General features: G+C 56.4%; 1 protein-coding gene across 3 annotated transcripts in view; it reads right to left on the minus strand.

The window, feature by feature from the left end:
• Nucleotides 1-23,415, minus strand: part of GCK (glucokinase) — a 43,024-nt gene extending 19,609 nt beyond the window's left edge. Inside the window, exons 1-2 of one of the 3 annotated variants that reach the window (XM_072777168.1) lie at nt 23,104-23,415; nt 22,077-22,483 (exon numbers count right to left, since the gene is read on the minus strand). In XM_072777168.1, coding sequence (XP_072633269.1) covers nt 22,077-22,121 — 45 coding nt within the window. In that variant the 5' untranslated portion in view covers nt 22,122-22,483; nt 23,104-23,415. Of the gene's footprint in view, nt 1-1,423; nt 1,541-22,076; nt 22,652-23,103 lie in introns of those variants that run through there. The other 2 variants (XM_072777167.1, XM_072777170.1) reach the window with 2 other exon arrangements.
• Nucleotides 23,416-25,403: the final 1,988 nt, after the last annotated feature.

Raw genomic sequence — 25,403 nt, forward strand, 5'->3', positions numbered from 1 at the left:
TCTCCCTCTGCCTGTGTCTCTGCCTCTCTCTCTCTCTCTCTCTGTGACTATCATAAAAAGAAAGAAAGAAAGAAAGGAAGAAAGAAAGAAAGAAAGAAAGAAAGAAAGAAAGAAAGAAAGAAAGAAAGAAAGCAGGGTGCGCATGGACACCAGAGGAGTGGCCAGAGGAGTGGACTGTGCCGAACCCCTCCAGCCGTGGGCCCCGATCCTCCGTGGTAACAAAGCCAGGCACGTCGCTGGCCAGTGGCTCTAGGTTCTCAGCCTCCCTTGCAGTGAGATGCATCCATGCAGTCTGAACACGAGTGATGCAAACCATGGCTGGGACCAAGCCTTTCAGAAGAGAATGGCCTTTCTGGCTTCTTCCTTACATTTCTATGGGCTACATGGAGAGGAGGAGGAGGAGGAGAGAACCCAGCTAGCAAACATCTGCACTTGGCTATTCCGGGAGCGAGAAATACTACTCTACGGAGTAGACCCGTTTCCTGTTTGGGTGTACTGGTTACAGTGATCAAGCGTGCCCTAATTAATACCCAGAATGATGGCGTCAATGACCAAAAAGAGACTGGAAAGGGAGTTGAATCACTTGTGTATTTAACATTGTTAAGTACCTGATTTGTGCTCCATCTGAGGCTACGGAAGGGACTCATTTTTAGCTCCCCAGGACTTACAATCTAGCAGAGACTAGCAAATAGCCAATACAAGCTGGTGCGGTGGAGGTGGGGGCCAGGCCGGAGACTGGGTGCTGGGGGCCCGGGACAGGGCTTCTGAAGGCTCCTTCCTAAGGTCCTGCATGGCCGAGAAAGACATTCCCCCCAGAGGACCCGGTCAGGGCGACTGGAGAAGCACAGACGGAGAAGCTTGAACTGAACGCACGCCCAGCAAGTGTGACTGTTGTAAACGGCATTTGGGCTAAACAGGAAGTTTGAGTTGGGTGATGGACCTTCATAAATGAGTAACCATGAGTGTGCTGAGCACAGAGTGGATGGCTAATAGCCAGAGAAGTGCTCGAGGGAACATCTAATGCCCTCACATGCACGTACAGAGAAAATGAGGGAAAACCCAGCGAGCTAAGCCTGCTTCTCAGGACACTCAACCCTGAACATTCAGAACACAGAGTAAGCCTTTAAAAACTTAGAATTAAAAAAGCAATATGGTAAAGGCAGAAACAAGTGATACAGAAAACAGACAAACAAAACAGACAGCCAACTTGATTGACAAACCGCAAACCCAGTCCTTGGAAAAAGCACAATAAAATAGCCAACACGTGGCCATTGGATCAAGGATAAAAGAAGACAGCAACAAACAACCTTAGTGATAAGAAAGGGAGCTTGAAAAGTTTTACGAGTTATATATAAGACTTGCTTCCATGCATTTTTAAAATCTGGAGAAAAGAGATGATTTTTAAAATATAAACAAGGGGTACCTGGGTGGCTCAGTGGTTGGGCGTTTGCCTTCAGCTCAGGTCATGATCCCGGAGGCCTGGGATTGAATCCCATGTCGGGCTCCCTGCTCAGCGGGGAGCCTGCTTCTCCCTCTGCTTCTGCCCCTCCCCCTGCTCCACTTGCACGTGCTTATCTCAAATAAATAAAATCTTTAAAAAAATAAGTAAAATAATATAAATTACCAGAATTGACTCAGGAAGACAGAAAAACCTGAACAGGTGGAGAAGGAGAAGGAGAAGGAGAAGGAGAAGGAGAAGGAGAAGGAGAAGGAGAAGGAGAAGGAGAAGGAGAAGGAGAAGAAAGAAGAAGAAGAAGAAGAAGAAGAAGAAGAAGAAGAAGAAGAAGAAGAAGAAGAAGAAGAAACTTTTTAAAATGTCAAAAACCTTCCCTTGACAGAACACTGGGCCCAGCTAACTTTAAAGAAATATGGGGGCAGCCTGGGTGTCTCAGTGGTTTAGCACTGCCTGTAGCCCAGGGCGTGATCTTGGAGACCCGGGATCAAGTCCCGTGTCCGGCTCCCTGCATGGAACCTGCTTCTCCCTCTGCCTGTGTCTCTGCCTCTCTCTCTCTCTCTCTGTGTCTCTCATGAATAAATAAATAAAATCTTTTTTAAAAAAAGAGAAAGAAATATGGACACACAAATATCTGATGCAAGGCCTGGCCCCCGTGACAAGTCTTAATCATTCAGTGAGCTGACACGTAGATGGAACTCGTCAGGCAGAGACCGTGTGCAAGGGATCCTGAGCTGGGACATGGCTGAGTGTTCAGGCGGTGCAGCTGGTGACAGCAGTGACTGGAGGCAAAGAGGTTACAAGGCAGAGCCCAGGAGGGACAGGACTGGGGGAGGAATAGTCACGATGGTCACAGCCGTGCACCTGCTGCACAGCACAGCCTCTGCTCTCACAGAGCTCAGCTGCTCCTCCCCAGCCTGCAAACACGAGAGCCTCTCCTACTTACTGTGTGCCGTCCCGCCTCTGGAGGAGCTGGGGCAGGCCAGGCCAGCTGGGCCATCAGCTTAGGAAGGCTGCCATGATGCTGAGGGGCTCTTGCCAGGGTGGAGGCAGTGGGAGCAGAGGGCTGTGAACCCGGTTCTTCAGCATGCTTCCAAGTTCCTAATAGGGCCCTGGTAGAGTTACTCTCACCTTGTGGCAAAATCATGTCTGATTAAATGCTTTGTATCCGCGATATATAAAGATCCTTGACCAATCAATAAGAAGACAGCAACCCAATTTTAAAAACCTCACTGAAGAATACCCCGTAAGCTTATAAAAATATGCACACTATTAATCAGCCAGTGAAATGCAAATTCAAACCACAATGACATGCTCAAGCATCCCCACCAGAGTGAATAAACTTTCAAAGATGGACAATGACCAGAACCCTCAAACACTGCTGGTGGGAATACAAAATGGCACCGCTCACTTTGGAAAGCAGCTTGGCAGTCTCTTCTAAGGTTAAATAAGGAAGCTCTCAATTATTCCATTTACATAGAACCAAAGGGGCAGAAACCAGACCAGTGGTTTCCAGAGCCTGGGAGTGGGAGGGGGATTGACAGCAAGGAGGTGGAACTTTCTGGGAGATGGAAGGCTCTTGTATCTTGATGGTGACGGTGGCCATGAAACTGTGTACATCTGACAGAAACTCGTCAGACTGTACACCTAAAGTGGTGAATTTTATTATTATACCCTAGTTCCTAGAGGATGAGCCGCGGGTGAGGAGTAGGGTCTGGGCGAGAGGCGGGAAGGCACAGGCGCCCTGGGGCCCAGTGTGGCTCTGCAGTGGGACCTGCTCCCTAGGGGCTAGTGACCTGACCTCAGACGGGGAATTCACTCCCGCAGGACTTCTGTCTCTGCGCCTACAAAGCAGGGGTGTGATGCTCCCTGCTGCACTCCTGCAGCTCTGCACGGAGAAAGCCCACCTTTCTACAAGACTTCCTGTTATTACCTGGCCCACAGGTCTGGGCCCAGGCGTGGTCAGGAGAGCCAGGGCTCCCTGCCGTGTCCAGCGTCCTGATCGCAGTCCAGCTTCACCACAGTCAGGACTACAGGGTCCCCAGGCACGTCCCCTGTCTGCACCCAGCTTGCCTTTCTCTGGGCCACAGTCAGATGGCACTTGGAGAGGATCACTATCGGCAGCCTTCTTGTGCTCTTAAGAGGCAGTGCCCTGGAGAGCCAGACCCCATCCAACCCGAGCCCCAGGACCAGAGGGTATCCTGGCCTACCGTGGGTCCCCACTGCTCAGCACTCCACACCACTGGAGGCCAGGGCGCCCTGAGAGCCATCCCCGTGACTGGGTCTGGTCCCTCTGGTCCCACTGGCCCAGGGTCACAGGTCTGGGCTCTGGCCAGAGGGTGGGCATGCTGCTAGGCTGTGAGCAGGGCTGCCCACACTGGTAGGGGTGGGGGGCAGGTGCTGGTGCTGGCCACCAGCCCATCTCCCTTCTTGCTCCGGGACCTTCCATTCCATTTGCTCCTCCTGGGTCGCGAGGCAACGCACCCAGCCCTGGGGGATGGACCCGCCTGGTCTCATGCTCACCCCTCTTTCGTGGAATGCCACAAGGGAGGCCTCTTGGGAAGACACGCTGGCAGAAATGCTTTGGAGCATCGTTAGGCCTGTTGGTGTCACTGGGCTCGGGCTGGCCCAGGGGTCATGAGCTGGGCTGACCCAGAGCCTGGCATCAGGGAGGCACCGTATTGGGCTGGGAGCCGCCTCCTCCTGACTATTCACTATGTGAGATGACAGGGCCTGCAGAGCAGCTCGGTGTGAGCCCAAAGGATCCTTGCTGTGACCCAGGGGGCTGGCAAGTCACTCTGCTCTGCTGTCCAGGTACGGGGGCTCACAGATCCGTAGTTACCTCCAGCAGGGTGGGCTCAGGAAAGCCCCTGGGAGTTGAGGTAGGAGCTGGGTCACCTCAAGGTGATGGAAACCCAGGGCTGTGCTGGGAGTTGGTGAGCAACAGGTCTGGGGGAAAGACCTGAACTGACCACATGAGCAGAATGCATGCCACCCCCAGGCTTCCCGGGCTCTGACCCTCCGGCCTGCTGGGGCATGGGGAAAGGCCGTGGTCCTGGCAGGGGCTCCCCACATGTTGCCCCTCACACTGGCCCCCCGGCTACAGACAGGCTGGGTTGGGCTGGTAGGATTGGAGGCAATGCCCTGGCCTCCCCACTGACTTGCTCCAGGGAAACTGTTCAACTGGCCAAACATGGGTGGACGCGGCACTTGACACAAAGGCCCTAGTCGTGGTGGCTGAAGGATCCTCATGACCTTTGTGGCCACCCTGGAAATGCTCTGGAGAACGACTTTACAGTATCAGGAGTCTGCACGACTGGCTATCAGTGAGAGCAATGATGCCCACCTGCAAACGCCCTCCAAGTTTCCAAATGTCACGGAAACTAAACAACGATTCACCAGAATTTGGCCCGGTGGCCCAGGGCCAACCCACAGCCCTCGACATGGCTGTGTCTTCCACAACACACGGGACCACGCCGTCCCCCCACCCCCACCCCGAAACACCTGCTGCCTTGTGCAGCCCCACAATCGGCCGAGAAAGCAGTGTGTCGCGCAGCACTGGGGACAGACGCTAACACTGGCAAGTTGCTTATCTGAGATTCACATCTAACTGGGCATTCTCAACTTTCCTTTGCTAAGGCTGGCAGCCCTGGCCTCCCGCCCACGACCCCCAGCCAGTGACTGACAGGTAGGGAGTACACGTCTGTCCCAGACTCAGGAGGGACAACACATTGTGCTGTTCACCCTCCAGAGCTCCTTGTGGGGTCAGAATCTGCCTCCGGCCCAGTCTTACCCAACCCAACTGCCCAGCGGGCCTCATCTGAATGCGCTCTCTCACTAAACGATGGGCACCAGAAACCTGGTCAAAGACCTTCCTTCTAGGACCTGAGATAGTTGGTGCCTGGAGAGTCCTAAAAATCAGTGGGGCCACTCTGCAGCAGGGTGACTGAGGGTAGGAGCGGCATTGGCGCCTCCCGGCCTATGGTGGCAGCTGTCACCAATCCTCACTGGTGAGTGTGGGTGCTGCCGGCAGGGAGGCACCACCCGTGCGATGTCTGGGACTGAGGGCGCAGGGGAGATGCCAGCCCTGAGGACCTTGTGACCGAGTGGCTGTTGATAAGGTGCGATGCCCTGAAAAGAGAAATAGTAGGTAGGCTCCAAGCTCTCGATTTTGAGCCAGGAGCCGGGGGAAGTAGTATTGGTCTCCCGCAGCCACAGGCGGGGGGTGCTGGGGGCCACAGGGGGACATGGTGAGCGGCGGCGCACCAGCAGATGGTCCACTCAGGGCGCTCAGGGATGCCGGGCCCGGTCTGCAGCACCCTCAGGTTTTCAGGCTGCTGATACCCCCTCCATGGCCAATTTCCAGCGTGTCAACATGGCATCACAGAATGAAGAGGTGGAGAGGCACCTGTGATCAATTTTCCGAGTGTGTGAGGGTTTTGAATTTCCGGATTGCCACGAACCCTCAGGGCTCATAGGACACCTGTGCTGCAGGGCGGATGTCTCCTCTCACCTGAACAACATGACTCAAGGCAGGCCCTTCCTGGGAACTGCCTCTGCCTCCCCCCGCCCCCACCCGGCCACACCGAGGGCCAAGGCTCAGCTGGGCATTGGTGCACCCGCTCAGGAAAGGCAGTAGCCTGGGGAGCCGTGAGCCCCACTGATGCACACCGTCAGTTGCAGGGTCAAGGGAGGTGCACTTTGCACGGGAGAAGGGAGACTTTACTGAGGTAGGGGTGCTCTTCAGGGATGCAGGCTGCACGTGGGCAGGGGTTCCGAGAGAGACATTGCTGCGGGGGCCCATGGAAATCTGAAAAAAGCCATAACCCACATGAAGCCCTTGAATTTACACTGCAGACCCTGAAGGACGTGATCAGAAGAAAAGAAGCAGACACATCACCACTGCTGTGTCCATATGCTTGGAAAACCCATATGCTGGCCATGCTCTCGGGAAGGCGGGAGGACATTCTATCTGCCAAGGCTGCAGGGGACGTGCAGATGAGGGGACAGCAGCTGAGAGGCTCAGTGGGAGCTGTCCCCTCCAGACCAGGGCTGATGGCAGGCAATGCTGCTCAGAACTGCCCCTCCCCTTTAGCCAATGGGCCCAGAATGGGTGAGCAATGGCTGAGGTCGGCCACCCTAGTGGAGACTTGCAACAGAAAGGCACAGCTTCCGAGCTTGAGCCGGTTCTCAAGTCCAACACCCACGACGGAAGGACAGACGGACTGAGTCCCTGGGAGGGATCTACAGCTATCTACAAGCACATGTCAGACATACTCCAGGTTCGGCTCCAGACCACTGCAATAAAGCAAGTCAAATGAGTCGTTTGGTTTCCTTGTGCATATACTGTAGTCTACTCAGGGTACACTTTGTCTTAAAAAGCAATGTTCATACCTTAATTTTAAAATACCTTGGGGGATCCCTGGATGGCTCAGAGGTTTGGTACCCGCCTTCAGCCCAGGGTGTGATCCTGGAGTCCCGGGATCGAGTCTTGCATCGGGCTCCTTGGATGGAGCGTGCTTCTCCCTCTGCCTGTGTCTCTGCCCGCCCCCCTCTCTGTCTCATGAATAAATAAATAAAATCTTTAAAAAAAATCTTTAAGATACCTTATTGCTGGGGCGCCTGGACGACTCAGTCAGTTAAGTGTCTGGCCCCTGATTTCGGCTCAGGTCATGATCTCAGGGTCATGAGATGGAGCCCACATCAGGTGCCACACTCAGTGGGGAGTCTGCTTGAGATTGTCTCTCGCCCTCTGCCCCTCCCCCGTCTCCCTCTAAATAAGTATTTACATCCTTTTAAAAATACTGTATTGCTAAACTATGCTAGCCATCATCTGAGCTTCTAGACAGCATAATCTTCTTGCTGGTGGTGGGTCTATGCTGATGTTCGTGGCTGCTGACTCATCAGGATGGTGGCCGCTGAAGGCTGACGTGGCTATGGCTGTTGTCTTTAAAAGACAACAATGAACTTTGCTGCACTGACTCTTCCTTGCATGAAAATCTTCTCCAACATATATATATTAAAAAAAAGAAAGAAAGAAAATCTTCTCCATAGTATGTGATGCTGTTTGATAGCATTTTACCCATAGGAGAATGTCCTTCAACTTTGGCATTCATCCTCTCAAACGCTGTTGCTGCTTTACCAACTCAGTTCATATGATATTCCAAATGCTTTGTAGTCACTCTAACGATCTCCCCGGCATCCCAAATGGAAGTAGATTCCATCTCAAGGAACCCTTTCTTTGCTCATCCATAAGAAGCAACTGCTCATCTTTTTATCCTGAGACGCAGCAAATCAGCCCCATCTTCAGGCCCCACTTTGTCCTCTAGTTCTGTGGCTGTTTCCACCACCTGCAGCGACCCCCACACTCAAGTCTGGAACCCCTCCCAGCCTTCCACGGACGCTGGAATTGCCTCCTTCCAAATTCCTGTTAATGCCGGTATCTGGACCTCTTGCCATATATCATGAATGTTTTTAATGGCATCTAGAGTAGCGAATCCTTTCCAGAAGGCTTTCAATTTACTTGTACCAGATCCCTAGAGGATTCACTGTCCATGGTTAGCTATGGCCATACAGAATGTATTTCAAAATAAGAGGACTTGAAAGTCGGAATTACTCCTCGATCCACAAGCTGCAGAATGGACGCTGTGTTAGGCATGAAACCAACAGTGCTCTCGTCCATCTCCAGCAGGGCTCCCGGGTTACTGGCTGCATCGTCAGTGAGCTGCACCATCTGGAAAGGAATCCTTTGTTTTAGAACAGTAAAGGGATCCCAGTGGCGGGCTTAAATATCCAGTAGCCATGCTGTAAACAGGTGTGATTTTCTAGAGCACACACAGGGATCTGACATGATTCTTCAGGGTGCTAGGATTTTCAGAATGGCCACTGAGCACTGGCTTCACTTTGCAGCCACATGAGCCCCTGCAGGAGTCAGCCTGTGCTGGGAAGCCCTGAAGCCAGACACTGACTTCTCCAGCTGTGAAAAGTCCAGGTGGCATCCTCCTCCAACAGCAGGCTGTTCCACCTACATCCAAAGTCTGTCGTCAGCATTGCCACCTGCCTGAATGAGCTCAGCCAGATCTTCTGGATGACTTCCTGCAGCTTCTCCATCAGCACCTGCTGCTCCACTATGTACTTCTATTTACAGAGATGCTTCTCCCCTTCAGCCTCAAGAACCCTCCTCGGCTGGCTCCTCAATTTTCTTCTGCAGTCTCCTCACCTCCCTCAGCCTTCACAGAACAGAAGAGTCAGGGCCTCGCTCTGGGTGAGGCTTGGGTTTATGGGAGTGTCATGGCCGGTCTGATCATCTGTCCAGGTGACTAAAACTGTCTCCATGTCAGCAGTCAGGCTGTTCTGCTTTCCTGCCATCCCTGTGCTCTGGAATAGCTCATGCAACATCCTTCTAGAACTCTTCCTCTGCATCCACAACTTGGCTTGCTGTTTGGTGCAAGAGGCCCAGCTTTTGGACTATCTCGGCTTTCATCCTGTCTTCCTCACTAAGCTCAATCATTTCTAGTTTCTGGTTTGAAGTGAGAGACATGTGACTCTTCCTTGAACAAGTAGAGGCCACTGTAGAGTAATTAAGTGCCTAATTTCAGTATTGTTGCATCTCAGGGAAGAGGGAAAGTGCCGGGAGATGGGCAGTTGGGACACATTTAGGGACCAGGTTGACCATCTTATGAGGGCAAGGTTTGTGGTCCTGATACAACACAGCTCTAACATCCAAGATCACCAATCACAGGTCACCACAGTGAATGCAATCATAACAAAAAAGTTTGAAATACTACAATTACCAAAACATGACACAGAGATAGCAAATGCTGTTGGAAAAAAATGGTGCAAAAAAAGAAAAAAAGAAAAAAAAAAGAAAAAAACGGTGCCAGTCGACCTACGTGACACAGAACTGCCCCAAGCCTTCGATTTGTCAAAAAGCAACAAAAACCCCGCAGTAATCCACGAAGTCTAATAAGAAGCATGCCTGTTCTAGAATACACTGGGGAAGAGTAATACTCAGATATTTTGATGAAAATTTATGGCAACAGACACTGATATCTGGGGCCCCAAAGTGCCATCACGGCTCCCCAGCTAGTGTTGGGGGTACCCTGGGGTGGTGGCCTCTGTCTGCTGCACTCAAGGTCGGTTAGTTCCTGGACCCACTCAGTGCTCACATCCCTGGATCCCCGACGCAGGACTGGAATGGGTTTGCTCAGCTACTGGAGGAACCCTCATAGCGGTTCCCTGACCTACAGGAATGGCTAAGCGCAAGCCCCAAAAGTGCTGTACACGCACACACACACTCACTCCCACACATGCACACTCCATGCATGTACACTCATATACAGTCACTCCACACACATCCTGCATGCACATGTACACTTGCCCATGAAGCACACCCATGCACACTCACCTCCCACCCATGCACGCACACTTACATGCACACACACTCACCCCACACACATCCTGTATACACAAATATGCACACTCACCCCCCACTCATGCATACACACGCACATTCACCCCATGCACATCCATGCATGCACACTCACACACTTGCCCATGCATGCACACACATGCATACACATACTCGTCCATGCACACACACACGTGCACACTCACTCCCCACACCCATGCATGCATACTCATGCACATACTCACCCCACACACATCCATGCATGCACTCTCACATGCCCATGCATACACACACATGCATACACACACTCGTGCATGCATACACACACATGCACACTCACCCCCACCCATGCATGCACACTCATGCACACACACCCCACACACATCCACGCATGCACATTCACACACTTGCCCATGCATGCACACTCACACTTGCTCATGCATGCACACTCATGCATACGCACACTCATCCATGCACACACACACGCACACTCACCCCCCACACCCATGCATGCATACACAGCACATCCGCCAGCCAAAAGAAAAGCATCAATCCCAAGAAAAATGACAGAAATTGTTGCCGTTCTCAGAGACTTCAAGGTTCAGAGTGGTTGGTCACATCCTGTCACCATTAATTCTCTAGCCGGGTCCCCATAAAGACTGACTGGACCAGGACAGATGATAGTAGCCTGCACAAACTCAAATGAAGGGGGGACCTGGTTGCAGCTGCTGTGCTAAAGGCACTTCCTTCTGGAGGGATCAGCGCTGCTCATGGCGGGCAGCTCTTAACTGGCAGAGCTACTGTTATGGCCTGAACGTGTGCCCCAAAAGCTCATGTATTGAAGTCCTCCCCCAACAGGACGGTGTTTGGAGGTGATCAGGATTAGAGATGGGCCCCGGGGATGACAAGAGGCGGGAGCTTGCACTCTCTGGCCACCATGGCACAGACGGCCATCTGCAGGCCAGGAGCAGGATCTCACCAGAACTCCACCCTGCTGGCGCCTTGGCCTCAGACTTCCAGCCTCCAGAACTGGCAGAAATGAGTGTCTGTGGCATTTTATTTTTGCAGCCAGAGCCCAGGCCTTTGCTTTGTCAAGACCCTCTGGAATGAAGAACGGGGCAGTCTGCACTCACACGAGATGGCCAGCAGTGTGCAAAGGGATGGGAATGTGCTCACTCTCTCACAGATCTGTCCTGAGAGACCTGGGTTACTGGGCTTTCCACGGGGCGTGAGACAGCGTCGCTGTATGGGTGGCTTTCCACGGGGTGTGAGACATCGTTGCTGTATGGGTGCAACTGGGCTGGATGCACCCGAGCAGGGAGGGGCAGGAGCCATGATGTCCTGGTGAGACATGTGCTCTCTAGAAAAGTCAGGGGCCCGTGAAGTTTGTGGGGGCCCAGAGGTCACGCCAGAACGACCACTTTAAAGTAAGGGACAGGGACACCTGGGTGGCTCAGCGGTTAAGCATCTGACTTTGGCTCAGGGCGTGATCCTGGGGTCCTGGGATTGAGTCCCACATCAGGCTCCCTGCAGGGAGCCTGCTTCTCCCTCTGCCTGTGTCTCTGCCTCTCTCTCTCTCTGTGTGTCTCTCATGAATAAGTAAATAAATCTTTAAAAATAAAATAAAATAAAATAAAATAAAATAAAATAAAATAAAATAATAAAGTAAGGGACAAAGGCTATGCCTCTTCTTATCACCAAAAAAGGTGCATAACATTTAACAGGCCATATCGTGGAGGCAGGATACTGTACACTGGCAACACCGTTCCAGCTTCTCTACCAGGTAAAACAGAAGGCTCATAGTTTAGGTGGATCCGGCACCTGGTCCCAATGGTGCCACGACCAGCCCTGCCCCTGAGGTCCTGGGACCTGGCAGCCTTGATTGGAGATGTGACACAGTACAGACCCTGGTAATTGCTGAGAGGAGAGTCAGAGACCAGAACTGGGTCAGGGGGCCGCTGCCTGCGGCAGAGAACCGATCACCACCTGAAAAGCAGCTCCTGGCACGCCACCAGGTCCTGGGAGAGACAGAGCAGCCGACCAGGGGACATGGAGCGCCCACGTGGCCAGAACCACCTGGCATGAGCTGGGGGCTGGGGGGCTCACTCTGTCATCAGATCAGGGGGCCCAGTGGCCACCCATTATTCGATGGAAGTGGCAGGTGTGGAAATCAGGCTCAGGCAGGGCCAGAGAGTGTAGGTCAGCTGCCGGAATGGGCAGCCCAGACCCTCCGTCACTCCCCCTCCTGCGGGGACGCCCCCGTGCCCGTCCCTCAGCTCACACATGCGTGGCCTCAGAGCAGGGGCTTCCCTTTGCTCAGCTGTGGAGGAGTGCAGACACCCACCCAGCGCTTGGTGCTGTGTGTCAGGTGCTAGCTGGAGAAGGCACTGCAGCCTCCCTTGGGGTGGTCCTGGGAGACCACGGCAAGGACACGTCCTCTGGATGGTCAGCACTGCACACAGTGGTTCACTTCATGGGGAGAGACCCATGGGTCGTGGTGAGTAGCAGTGTGAGGAGCCGGCCAGAGACCTGAGGACCACGAGTGTCGGGGAGACAGACGCGGCCCATGCTGGCGGTTTAACCACCACCAGGAACCATGGGCTACAGAGATGGCGACAAATAACCAGGTGGACGGGATAACCAGTGGCTCCCAATGTCAGCTCAGGATTCACACAACGTCCTCCTGAGGGGGAAGCGTGGTGGCATGGAATCTGTGTGTGCCCCAGACTCAGGGCAGCCATGAGCCACCATTTACAGCCTCGGGACCCCCCGAGGACGTGGGAGCTGAAGTTCACCTCACCAAGCATCCGACTGTGGGTTTCCCTGCAGGTGCCAGGATAGAGATCTGAGCCCCACTAGGGGCAGAAGGCGGTGCTGCCGCTGGCGCCCCCACAGGGCTGGCCCACCGGCCACCAGCTGCTGTGAGAGCTGGAAGTGCCTGGAAGGTTAACCAAGGGGAAGGCTGGCTTCCTGCCCTCTCTGCGGAGCTCCCTGGAGGTCAGGGGGTCGAGGGCTGGCCCCTCTCTTGCTCTGTGCACCCCCCACTGCCACGCAGGCTCTGCAGCGAGCACTCCCTCAGCAAGCCACTCTCCCCAGGAGCCTGCTCTCAGCCTCTACACTGGGGGAACCTGACCAGAAACAGACGCGAGGGACTGTCCCCTCCCCACAGCCACGGTGGCACATGGTGCACGCAGACACTGAGTGTGGACGAGGCCCCCTTGGGGGAGCAGCGGAGAGAGGACACCCGGTCCCGGGACCCGCTGGTGCGCTGGACTCCATCCCCCGCTGGGTAGTGAATTCTGTGTAAAGGATCCTGCAGGTGGCCAGACGGGACGCGTAGACCGAGTGATGGGGGCAGAGGAACCTGCAGGCCCAAGGCAGGAGCGGAGGCTCACAACCATGTCCCTGAGTCAGAGCCCAGGGAGCAGAGGCCCGCACATCTCTGCACCCCTTTCCTAAGTGTCTACCAGCGGGGCTGACGTCACTGAGGCCCAGGCCCTGCTGGGGGGTGGGACCCAGGCCTCACCGGGGCCACCATGTGGGAAACACCAGTCCTGCTGCTACTTCCATGTGGAGCCCACAGGCCCACGCAGAGATCTCCACCAGATACAGCTTCGTTTTCATTTGCCTTCCTTTATGGTGCTTTTAGAAACTTTCTGAGGGATCCCTGGGTGGCTCAGTGATTAAGCATCTGCCTTCAGCCCAAGGCGTGACCCTGGGGTCCTGGGATGGAGTCCCACAACAGGCTCCCTACACGGAGCCTGCTTCTCCCTCTGCCTCTCTCTCTGTCTCTAAATAATAAAATCTTAAAAATAAATAAATAAAAACTCTTTCTTAGAGGGAACTTTACATTTCAACCAGCCAGGAAGGGAGGGAGGATAGTGAACCTGTCCCCCGACAACAACAATGAACATCTCGTCATAATTGCGTCAAAATGCTTTCCTACACAGGTGGAACACGGGAATTCTGGAGCTGCCTATGTGTCCAGCTTGCCCTCTCGCATGAATACCCTGAGAGGCCACGGGGATGGCTCCTGTGTCAGCCGTGGCATTCCCAGGGCAGTGGATTCATTCGTTCACACGAACACACTCACGGAGGACCCACCACGCCCCACCGCACACCAGCCCTAGGAAGCACTCCAGCAGCCTATTGGGGGGCTGGGCAGGGATGCCATAGTTCGGGGAGGGGGCGGCTCTGACCCTGCAGTCCCAGACACTGTGCTCTTCTCCATCCAAGGCCACTCCCTAGGCTCTGACCAATTCCACGGCTCATCCATGAGGCAGTGACCCCAGTCGTGACCTTTCCCTGAGCCCCAAACCGCAGCACCACCTATCTCCTCGACAGCCTCCTTTGGGGGCCGACAGATGTCTTCCTGCTGGACTCGCTTCTCTGCCTGCATTCAGCACCTGTCCCAATCTCCGGCTCCAGGGGACACGAGGGCTGGAGCCTCGAACCACATTTCCCAGGTTCCCTTGCAGCCACTGCTCTGTGGGACTGGTGATGACCACAGCCCACACTGCTGAGATACTTGAAAGGACTGGCACTTGACCCTCCAGCTTTGACAGATGTAACTATTTGCACTGCCTGGACCTGTGACCCAGCTTCATGTGTGTGAGAGCACGAGGCAAAGACATGGCGACAGAGGCTCCCTTGCCCTGGGATGGAATTGCGGGAGTGGCCCAGTGGCCCCTGGCTTTGCTCCTTTATGCACCCAATTCCCTGTAGCAGAACCTTTCTGCTTGGAATCCCTAAAGCGGACCGTTTCTCCCAAACCCTAATACGAGCATCTGGCACCATCACCCCACACATTGATCCTGACAACACTCCGGGCCCCCTAGAATCTCCCGCCCTCAGCACCCAGAGGCATCTTTGAGATGCACAGACTAACACAACTACCTGAGAAAATAGCTCACAGTATTAGGAGCTGTGAGGCCCTGGAGACCCTGGACACGAGGAGATGAGGGACGCTGGCCTCCCAGGGGGCTCCCTCTGTATTCCTTTCTGTCCTCTGGCTTCTCCCGAACCTGCTCCACACAGACAACCCGGTGATGATGACATGGAAGGAACTCCCAGCACAGCACACACAATGGCTCTAGCTCTAGCTGGGCACAGGGTGCAGGGAAGGGCACTGAGACTGGGGCGGCCAGCGAGGGGCTGTGGGTGTGCGGCTGTGAGGCTGGAGAGTCTGGCTCCACAGAGAGCAGCAGAAGGGTCTATGCAGGCAGACGTGCTTCTGCATCTGCTCTCACGTGACCCACTCTGCAAGCAGTGAGAGAGGTGCACGTGGGGGTACAGCCAGCGGAGCTGTGTGAAGGGGTGAGGACAGGGAGTCAGAGAGAGTGCTTGGGGCCCTGGGACCCTAGGAGGGCACAGTAAGGCTGGCCTTCACGGGGCAGTCGCCCTTGTCCCAGAGCAGAAGGAGGCCTGTGGGCAGGTGTGGAAGGAAGGAGAGGCGACTGCTCAGTGTCCACACCAGGCTGCCCGGAGGACAGACATAGATTGGGATGGGTGTGCCCAGAACAGGACCCTTGGTCTGTCCCCAGTGCCAGCCTTCTGACCCCTGAGGTGGCCCGTTCTAGTGTCCCGGGCAGCCTGCTGGGCCAGGCAGTATGTTCCGTGGCTCCCCAGCAGGTGCATGGCCCCAGCAAGACCCCAGGTCCCTTCCAGAAGACCCGGAAGGCCAAGGGCCACAGGGGAGGGATAGGTCTAGCTGGGCCTCCGGAGACGGAGGTCTCTCTCTGGTTGTAAGCAGGGGAGTCCAAGGAGGCCGAATGGCAGCAGCTGGACTCAGAGCGGCTAGTCTGTCTACCCTGAGGCCAAGAGCTCACCTCCCTCGGGGGAGGGTGGCCGTGATGACCAGGATGCAGAGAGATGGCCAGAGGCATGGACAGGGCAGTGGGCTCCAGCTGGCAGGGCCTGGGAGGTATGGCGTGGAGAAGGGGCCCCAGGTTAGTAGGAGCTTGAACACAAGGCACTCTGCGGAGACAGAGACAGACGGGAGGCGTAAGAGGCCAAGGCAGGCACGGGGGAGCATTGAGTTCAGGGTCAGGTCACCCAGTGATGGCCCCACGGCACCCTCCCTGGCACTTGGGACGTGTTCGGACTTGGCCGGGTCATGGGTTCTTGTCCCAGCCTGTGGGCACACAGCACAGACCCCGGCACCCCCTGAGCACTCCCTGGAGATCCAGGAGACCCGGGCAGAGCGAGAGCCTGAGCTGACAAGTGCTGAGAGGAATACGAGGAAACCTTCCCGGGGGCAGGGCCCAGGTCTGGAGCAGGGGTCAGAGGGAGCCAGGCAGACGCTGGCAGCTGTGGGAAGACGCTGTGTGCATTCGCTGCAGGCCCGGGGCGAGCCTCCTGACTCCCGGATAGTGTCGTGACAGTGTCATTACACCTGTTTCCTAAAAAGATCAAGTTTGTCTGAGCCTCTGCGGGATGAGGCTGATGCCCAGCTGCAGCCCCAGAGGCCGTTTCCAAAGCCCGCCATCGGTTCTCGGACCCTACCGCGTCCAGGGGTTTCAGGGAAACCCAGGCAGCCACCCTAGCCACCCTCCCTGGGAAGCAATCCATCTAACTGTGCGAGCCCTGGGACTGCGGGGGCCAGGTGTTGGCGATGCTCCCCCAAGCACACTCCTCAATGCCTGAGGTCTGGCGGTGGCTTGGGGTGCCTGCTGCCCCCCCGGCCTGCTGCCCCCACAATGTGTGAGCTGGGACTGTGAGGGAGCAGGGGCAGAGGCCCCAGGTGCAGAGGCCACAGGGCCTCCCCCACAAGCCAGGCTGGATCCAGGAGGCAGGGGCTCGTGGACCTCAGTACACTCGCCCCGGGGCAGAACTGAAAGCCCAGTTATTGGGAACCCAGCACCCCACCCGCGGAGGTTTGCTCACAATGTTAGTGTAGTTTCTGCGTAATTAACAGGCAATGCTTCAGTCGGGGGTTGAGATTGTGCTGTAGTGTGTGTGTGTCTGTGTCATCACGGTGTCTCTTGATGAAACACGGAAGATCCGGTGTTTCTTCGTAATCAGCTGAAATCCCTGCCCACTAGCGGGCCTCTCGGCGCTATGGTCACAGCCAGCCATCATTCACTTTTATTGGACTTATTTATGACTTTATGCGTTCCTGGTTTTCAGAGTATGCTCGGGGGCACCAAGCTGGGGGCTGCACGTCCAGAAGCGGGGGGAGCAGGCCAATGCTCCTGTGGACATGCCACCTCCACACGTGCTCTGGGTGGGGCCCGAGGCCCACCAGCCGCAGCGGTGCAGCTCTGGGCCCTCCACAGGGCAAAGGGAGCCTCGTGGGTGGGTTTGACTGGAGCGCATCCATGGGCACATGATGTCCATGGGCAGGGGCACAGGATGCGGGTGCGGATCCTGTGTCCTCTGGGAAAGCCCATGGCATGCAGTGGCACCCATTCCTTCCCTCATCTGGATACTTGCAGGACAGTTTTGGACTTGCGTCTCTGTGGAGAGGAAGCACAGCTTCTCTGGGGAGGTAGGTGCAGGGTTATGTGGCACGAGACTCCTACCCTGCTGAGGCCTGTGAGTCCCCCAAGGAGGCCTGCTGGGGGCCCTTTAGGGAACTTTAGGGCTGGGGAAGGCCACCCCACTGGGAGCGGGCAGGGAGGGGGCAGGTGTGAGACTGAAGCCTGGGGGGGGTGCCGCAGCAGAAGGGCAGGACCCAGAGGAAGCAGTCATTGCAGGTGGGGACGGATCCTTCATCCTGGGGTGCCCAGCTCAGTTCTACTTTTGGGGGAGCAAGGGGGGTTTATTCTCCTCCCCTGGAGCACAGCAGGGTCTGCGGGGCCTCACAGGCAGGAAGCTTGGAAACCCAGCTCTGTTTTGGGGGACCCTCAAGGCAGCAGGTGAGCTGTCTGGGTGACAGCTGAGCCTCTGGGCAGTGGCTGAGCTGTCTGGGCAGTGGGTGACCTATGTAGGCAGTGGGAGACCTGTCTGGGCAGCGGGTGACCTATCTGGGCAGCAGGTGACCTGTCTGGGCAATGGGTGACCTGTCTGGGCAGTGGGCAACCTATCTGGGCAGTGGGCAACCTGTCTGGGCGGCAGTTGACCTGTCTGCATAGGGCGGCAGTGAGGCAGGACAGACAGGCCCCTCCCTCCTTAGAGGGCAGTGCCAGGAGCCCCCGTGTCCCCGAGAGTCCCAGGCTGATTTAGCTCTGCCCACGCCTCTGACAAGTCTCCATGCCCATCCCACCTGACACGCGATGCTCTCCCCTTTTCTGCAGGCCAGGCAGGGCCACCTCTGGACCCACCACTTCAGAACGAATGGTCGCTTGCAGCCAAGCCTCCAAAAGTTACCCGGCATTACCTCAGCAATCCGCTCGGCCTCTGTACACAGGGCCCCAGTCAGAGGCAGAGGCTCCCCACAGACTGTCCTTCACAGAGACCTGGGGGCCAGGACCCATCGCTGGGGCTCTTCCCCATGTCTGGGGCTGCACGCAGGTTGGAGGGCACCACCATGACACGGAGCCCCCCTGGCTGGGCAGGTGCAGCCTGGTGTGGGGCAGCCCTGCACGCAGAGCAGGGCATGTGCATCACAAGGGGATGCTGCTTGATAGGAGGGCTGGGAGGACTTCAGGGGGGCGCAGGGAGGGGGTCCAGGGAGCACTGGCCACCCAGGTGCAGGGGCCCTCCCATCCCCCTTCCTGCCTCAGGACTCTAGCTCACTGCACTCCTTCGGCCCCTCTGTCGCCTTCTGGGCCCTAACCCAAAGCCCCTTCCCTTGGTGTCGGTGTGCAGCTGGGCTCTGGGTTCCAAGGCTGGTGGCCCCCCACACAGTGCCCAGCCCAGCACCCGCACCCACTGTGGCCCTGCAGGGACCCTGCTCAGGACCCGAGTACACCAACCCCTGCCCTGTCCTTGGCAGTCGGGACTTTCTGGCACCAATGGCTGGACAAGGAGGAGTCTGGGTGGGTGGGTGACCTTTCTTGTGGTCACAGGAAAACCCGGGCCAGGACCTTGACTGGGGCAGCAAGGGGAGCCCAGGCCCCAGAGAGGTACCCAGAGAGGTAAACCGAGAACATTTCACCAAAGGGGGAGAAAAGATCTGAACCGGGGAGGCAAACAGCTTTCCTCTCCCCGCGGAGAAACCCTGACGGTGGTTTTCACGAGGCCTGACCACCGAGGCCCTGGAAAGGTGAGGCAGGCGAACCCATGGGAAACTGGCTACACAGACAGACAGCCTACCCGGAGCAAAGAGAACCAGAAAAGCAGGTCCTGGTCAAGTGGCGCATCTAAACAGTGGGGTGGCCAGTTCACCCAGAAAAGGGCCATCCATGTAGAAAAATAAAGGAATTGAGTACACAGAGCGTGAGGGGAGGTGGCCATGGGTCAGACAGCCAGGGCCTTGCCGGACACCGAGAAGTCACCCTGAGGCCCCCAGAAGCTGAGGACAACAGAGGGCAGGAGGTGAGGGGCCACCTGGGAGGGATCTGGGCAGGGGTGGGCCAGCCCCCGAGGAGGGGGACAGGCCTGGGGCAGGCTTAGGGTCTGATGATATCCCCTCCCCAGCCAGGGACACAGAGGCAAAGAGACAGAGAGAGACAGAAAGAGACAGAGAAACAAAGGCAGACAGAGACAGACAAAGGCAGACAGAGAAACAAGACGGAGTGGCATCCTGCTTTGAGTGCCAGCAAGACCCAGCACGGCCCCGTGAGAAGGGAAGGGGAGATGAAGGTGCAAGGAGGGCGCAGGCCAGGACTTCGTCTCGGTCGAAGCAACACCCTCCAGCATCCCCAGAAAAGCTGCAGCCCACCCCAGTGCGGGGGCCCCGGACCTGCCCTGGGGGCCTCCTGCAGCAGCACAGCCCTGCTCTGTCCTGCCATGCGGTGGCTTCGGGGCAGCTCTGCAGAAGGGCGGGGAAGGAGGCCTGGGCCTCTGGCCTGGTCCTGCCACCACAGGAGCAGGAGCAGACCTGGTCGGGGCTTGTGCCCTGGCAGCCGGAGGGCCTGACTTCAGGATGCTCCATTCTACAGGCTACAGAAGGGTCCCACGCAAGGGGACACCTGCGCTCTCTGTCTCTGCCAGGTGAGGACACAGCGGGAAGGCGGCCACCCACGAGCCAGGAAGAGGCCCTCGCCAGAACCCGAGCCTGCTGGTGTCTCAACCTGGGGCTTGCATCCCCAGATCCGAGAGAAGCAAACATCTGCTGTTGAAACCCCTCGGTGAGCTACGATGAGGGAGCGCCACCCACCAGCCTTCTTCCTGGAAAGCACTGTGGAGCTCCCTCCTTCCTGCCCACTGGCTGCTCATGGAGCGGGTGGGACCCACCCGGAGGCGGAGGGAGAACCACATGCTGGGGCTTCCGACAGGGTTCCCAGGTCCCCACCTTCAGGTCATGCAGGAGGGGTGGCCATCAAGAGCCAGAGCTCCACACCACAGGAATGCACATGCTATGATGGGGTCCAAGGGGCAGCCAGAGGCACAGCCCTGCCCCCAGTGAGCTCTAGAAGCTGTGCAAGGGGCTGGCATACACGTGCAGAAGCCACTGAAGGATAGCAGAGCCCACAGGCTCACGCAGACTCTGGAGGGGTGACAGCCGTAAGCGTGGAAGGCTCAACACCGACCAGAGGGCTGCTTGCATGCAGAGGAAGAGCAGCGCTGGTGCCTCCATTCCCTCCTCCCAGGAGCCTGAGGTGGACGCAGCCGCTGTGAGGGACATACTGCTCACTGCTCCAGGGCCAGTGCTGGCTTGGGGGGGGGGGGGGCGGTAGCACTTCCCGGGAGCGCAGGGCTGGAGCAAGACAGGCCTGGCAGCCAAACCTCAGCTCCTGAAGCCACTGCAGCCCTCCAGATGGGATGGGGGACTTATGCTCAGCCAGGCTGCCCCCTGCCTCCCTGCACACTGGCCAGGGCCCCAGCTCACTGACCCTACAGAACAGGGGGCACAAGGCTGGGACAAGTGCAGAAATGGAGACACTCATGCTGCCTCTTGTTAAGCTTTTGAGATTTTCTTCTCCACACTCTTTTGCATTAATTTTGATTCTTCAGAAATTATTATCGACCTTGATCACTGATGTTTTTGGTGCTCCTTTCAAGTGTATGCCAGAGGCGGGGCTTCCCCCCTCTGCTCTCAGCCTGGGGCTCTGGAGCCGGCCCTGCCTCGGGGACTGGACCAGCACCCCTCGGTTGGGGGGCATTGTGTCCCCTGGTGCAGATGGGCAGGAGCAAGGACCAGCCCCAGAGTCTGAGAACGGGCTCCCCGGGCCCTCACTCTCACTGTCACCTAGTCACCCTTCTGCTCCCCAGTAGCCTCCCGGGGCCCCTTTGGGCAGCATTTCTCATCCAAACTCCTGCCACGCCAGTAGTTATAGGACTCGCTTGGGGACTCGGCCTGTCTTGCTGCCTGCGGCTCCAGGCACCCTGGCTCAGGCTGCTTGTTTTTCTCCTCACATCATCAGCTCTGCTGGGAGCAGAACCAGCTCGTGTTTGTGCTGACCTCGTCAAGTCACAGAAGAAGTGAAGACATGTGAGGAGGAGACTGTGCCAAAGGGACTGGATCCCTGTCCTGCCCTGATGACTGGCCTGGGGCTGCAGGCATGCTCCCCCTGCCCTGGCCCCAGCCCTGTCTCCTTGCTCACTGCCTGGGCACAGGGCGGCCTGAAAGGACGTCTGGATTTCTCTCTGTTTTGGAAAAAGTAACTGTTCTCTGCTCCTCACCAGGAGCAACCGTGCTCCTCCTGGAGTGAATCCTATGAAGCTGTCCAGGGCCCATCACAATACCTGCTGGGTGCTGCCTCCCAGCCTGGCAGCTGGCTCTGCCCACTGAGACCCCAGGCCCCAAATCCCCCCTCCAGCCGGGGCTCTAAATTCCCCAGACCCCCGGCCAGTGAAAGCCACTTGCCAGACCTCCTGGCAGCCTAATTGCCCAGTCACGGGGCTGGAGCCTGAAGCAGCCGGAGAGGGCCTGGCCTGCTGGGAAGAGGGGGCCTTCTGACCAGACAGAGCCACTGCCCTGGGCTCCCTCCCCATTAGGCCTTCCCTCAGGGGCCAGGGAACCAAGGCTGGTCTGTGCCCAATGAGCCACAACCAGCACCCCTCCTGGAGAAGCAGACTCCCAAATGAGCAGGGAGTCCAAAATGGGGCTTGATCCCAGGACCCTGGGATCATGATCTGAGGCGAAAGCAGATGCTTAACTGACTGAGCCACCCAGGTGCCTCCACACAACGAGTGCTTGAATAGACCCTCCAGGTTGTGCATTACCTTTTCCTTCTTGGTGACGTCCATCCTGGCTCTGTCATCCAGCATGTGTGTGGTGGGCAGCTCGTGTGAGCTGGAACCCCTCAGTGTTTCTGGACAGCTTCTGAAGCAGAAGTCCCCCAAGGTGTCCGCCAGCCAAGGAAGGATCTGAAGGGAGGGTATGGTCCACCTTCCAGCCGGTTTCTGGCTCGAGCTTCAGGCGTAGAGTTTCCTCCTTTTCATCGTTGACCAGCAAGCTGGCCGGGCTTCTCTCCGGGGACACAGCCGGGACCCTTCCCCACCCAGGCCCGTGTGGCCATCGCTGGAGGCCAGGACTGGCCAGCGCCAGTCAGCCGTCCCTCCAGGTGACGCTGGGCTGCGGTGGCACGGTGTCCTCCAGACACACTCAGCAGAAAGGGTCCGCTCTCCTCCTGGGGCCAGGGACAACTCTTGAGCAACTAGGCTTTAGGGGACCACATCCCTCTCACACCCCAACCAGCCTTCCCCAGCTTCTGCGCCACCCAGCACTTCCTGCTTTGACCAGGTGTGGAGTGGGGAGTCCCCCCACGGGGCCTTCTGTGTTCCCCGAGAGGGCCCGCGCTGCCATGGCAACCGAGAGCAGGGCCTCAGGCCTCCGGCCTCTGCAGGGCTGACCATCCTGTCATTAGAGCTGCCATGCAGAAAACCGGGGCTGATGGCAAACGCCTCCATCCCCATCACCATAGCAACGGCCCAATCGCCCTGTCACTGTGGACTTTGCCACCTGTCCAGTTCCCAGGGCAGGGTCACAGGGTCTTCCAGGCCCACGTCCTAAGGAGCAGAGGCTCCTGCGCGTGCAGAATCCAGAGGAGAGGGGGCAGGCAGCTTGCCCACCAGCCCTGCCACAGGCTGGGACCCCCCGTAAGCTCTGTGGCCGCCTTCCCTGCCTACCTGAGCCGGGACAGTGGGCCCGGACAGGGTCCCCAGCTCAGGACGCGTGCATGCCCAGTCATGCTCACAGTGACGGGACCCTGGGAACCGAGCGGGAGGCCAGGTGCCAGAGCTCACCCACCAGGAACAAACTGGGAGACCAAGGACCATCTCAACCGGTGCTTCTGGCCTCAGCCTCTGAAGCCTGGTGTGCTTCATCCTCGCAGAGCGGCTCAGGACTGGCACACCGCGAGCACTCCAGTGGCCGGTGGCTGCTGTCAGGGGGAGCGTGGGAATGGGGCCCGGCAGGGTCAGGACCAGGCCACCCAGGAGACAGGAGACGTCTAGAGGTCCAGCAGGGGGAGCGAGGAGGAGTGGCCAGCGAGACTCTCCAGACCAACGACGTGCTGTCCCATTTTAAACCAACTTTCTATTCGTGGTCATCTGGGCAGTTCCACTCTTCCCCCATCGTGGGGCTTTGTGTTTTACCAGTCAAAACATGCACATGTGTCTTCCAGAAGATTCCTAGAGGCTGGACTGCTAGATCAAACGCTCTGCACATTTTACATCCGGGCAGATGAGATTATAGTGCTCCCTCAAAAGGCTCTCGCATTTCATTAATCCTCCCACCAACCTTAGGAGTTTGCCTCCACGCTGGCCCACCCTTGAGATTATAAATCTTGATAATCTTTTCCTGATCTGTTGTCTCGTTGTCATTTAACCACAAAGCCCTGGGTCCTCTTTGTCTGTTCGCTGGCTATTTGCATTTTTTTCTCTAAGGATGATTTGTTTACACTCTTTATTTTAACACTGAGGCCTGGGTTTCACTCTGTCACTGGACCGTCTTTCACGTCTCCTTTTGTGTAACGGGCTCTCATATTCCATCTCTAATACCTACTAACCCTTGATTGAATCTGCCGTGATGTTTCCTGCGGTCCATCCTATGCTCAGACTTGATCGCTGGTGTCTTCATCACACAGAAGTGGTTCCTTCTCATGAATTTCAGTCTTGGCTTTCTTGTTCCAAGGTTCATGTCTTGTTAAGAAAGGCATTTCCCACCCAAAACTGGAAAAATATTTTCCCACATTTCCTTCCAATATTTATTTATTTATTTATTTATTTATTTACTTATTTACTTATTTATTTATTATTTATTTATTTCTCTTTCTTTCTTTTAATATTTAGCACTTTGATCCTTCTGGAACTTGTTTTTATGTATGCTGTGAGGTAGTGAGGTATGCAGATATTAGTGAGACTAGTATCTGTGGGGTAGGTGATTGTTTCCCCACTGACATGTAATGCTGGTGACACATGGTTCATCCCCTACCGTTTGATTTTTCTGTTGTAAGGGAGCAGCTTGGGATCCCTGGGTGGCGCAGCGGTTTGGCGCCTGCCTTTGGCCCAGGGCGCGATCCTGGAGACCCGGGATCGAATCCCACGTCGGGCTCCCAGTGCATGGAGCCTGCTTCTCCCTCTGCCTGTGTCTCTGCCTCTCTCTCTGTGAGACTATCATAATAAAAAAAAAAAAAAAAATTAAAAGTAAGGGAGCAGCTTGGCTCTAGTCACTCGCAGGTGTAGTCACGGGCTATGAAGTCAAGGCTGGAACTGCAGCTAACCTGAGCCTGACGAATAACTTTGTGCTTCCTGGGGAACGGAAGCCAGATTAGCAACCTGCTCAGAGGCCACCTCCCACTCTCTTCCCAGGCTGCCTGAGAGGCAGTCAGGAAGCTTTCCTACAGTTTCCAGTTCTGAGATGTGCTCTTGGCCCTTGGGGTAGCTTCTGTCTAGACCAGGCTCCCAGCCACTGGAGATGCCATGACTTGGGGTGCAGGCAGCAGTCCCCTTTTGCTTGGATGTTGTCCTTTGTGGTGCGCAGGACAGGGAGCAGCCCCTTTCGATGCCCTTTCTTTGCTGTCTGTACCGTGTCGTCTGAACGTAGAAGTGGCTCTTCCCCTTCTGCCACATCTGTCTGTCCATGCGCAGGACCGGGAGCGGCCCCTTTCGATGCCCTTTCTTTGCTGTCTGTACCGCGTTATCTGAACGTAGAAGTGGCTCTTCCCCCTCTGCCACATCTGTCTGTCCACGTGTTCGGCAGGAAACTAGACACAAGAGGCAGGTGGATGGACCTTTGACGTCCTGAGGTCCTGACAGAGAGTCCCCAGGGAGACCCCAAGGAGACCCCCCCAGGGGCCACCCTGGCCCATGCACCTAGTGGTGGGTTTGCAGTGATGCCATCCCGGCAGAGGATGGGTTAAGTGTGTTCTCCTCCTTGCTCTTCTGCAGAAAGCAGCCATGTGTCCTTATCTGACCCATGTCCCCAGAACAGGAATAATGTTGTGGTTTCCTACCCCTTGCAGGCATCTTGAATACTTCTTGAGAGAGGACAGTGCTTAGTTGGCTAATTATGATATAATCCAGGCCCGTCCTCAAATGCTACAGCCA

The sequence above is a fragment of the Canis lupus genome, chromosome 15, assembly GCF_048164855.1.
Source record: "Canis lupus baileyi chromosome 15, mCanLup2.hap1, whole genome shotgun sequence".
NCBI lineage: Eukaryota > Metazoa > Chordata > Mammalia > Carnivora > Canidae > Canis > Canis lupus.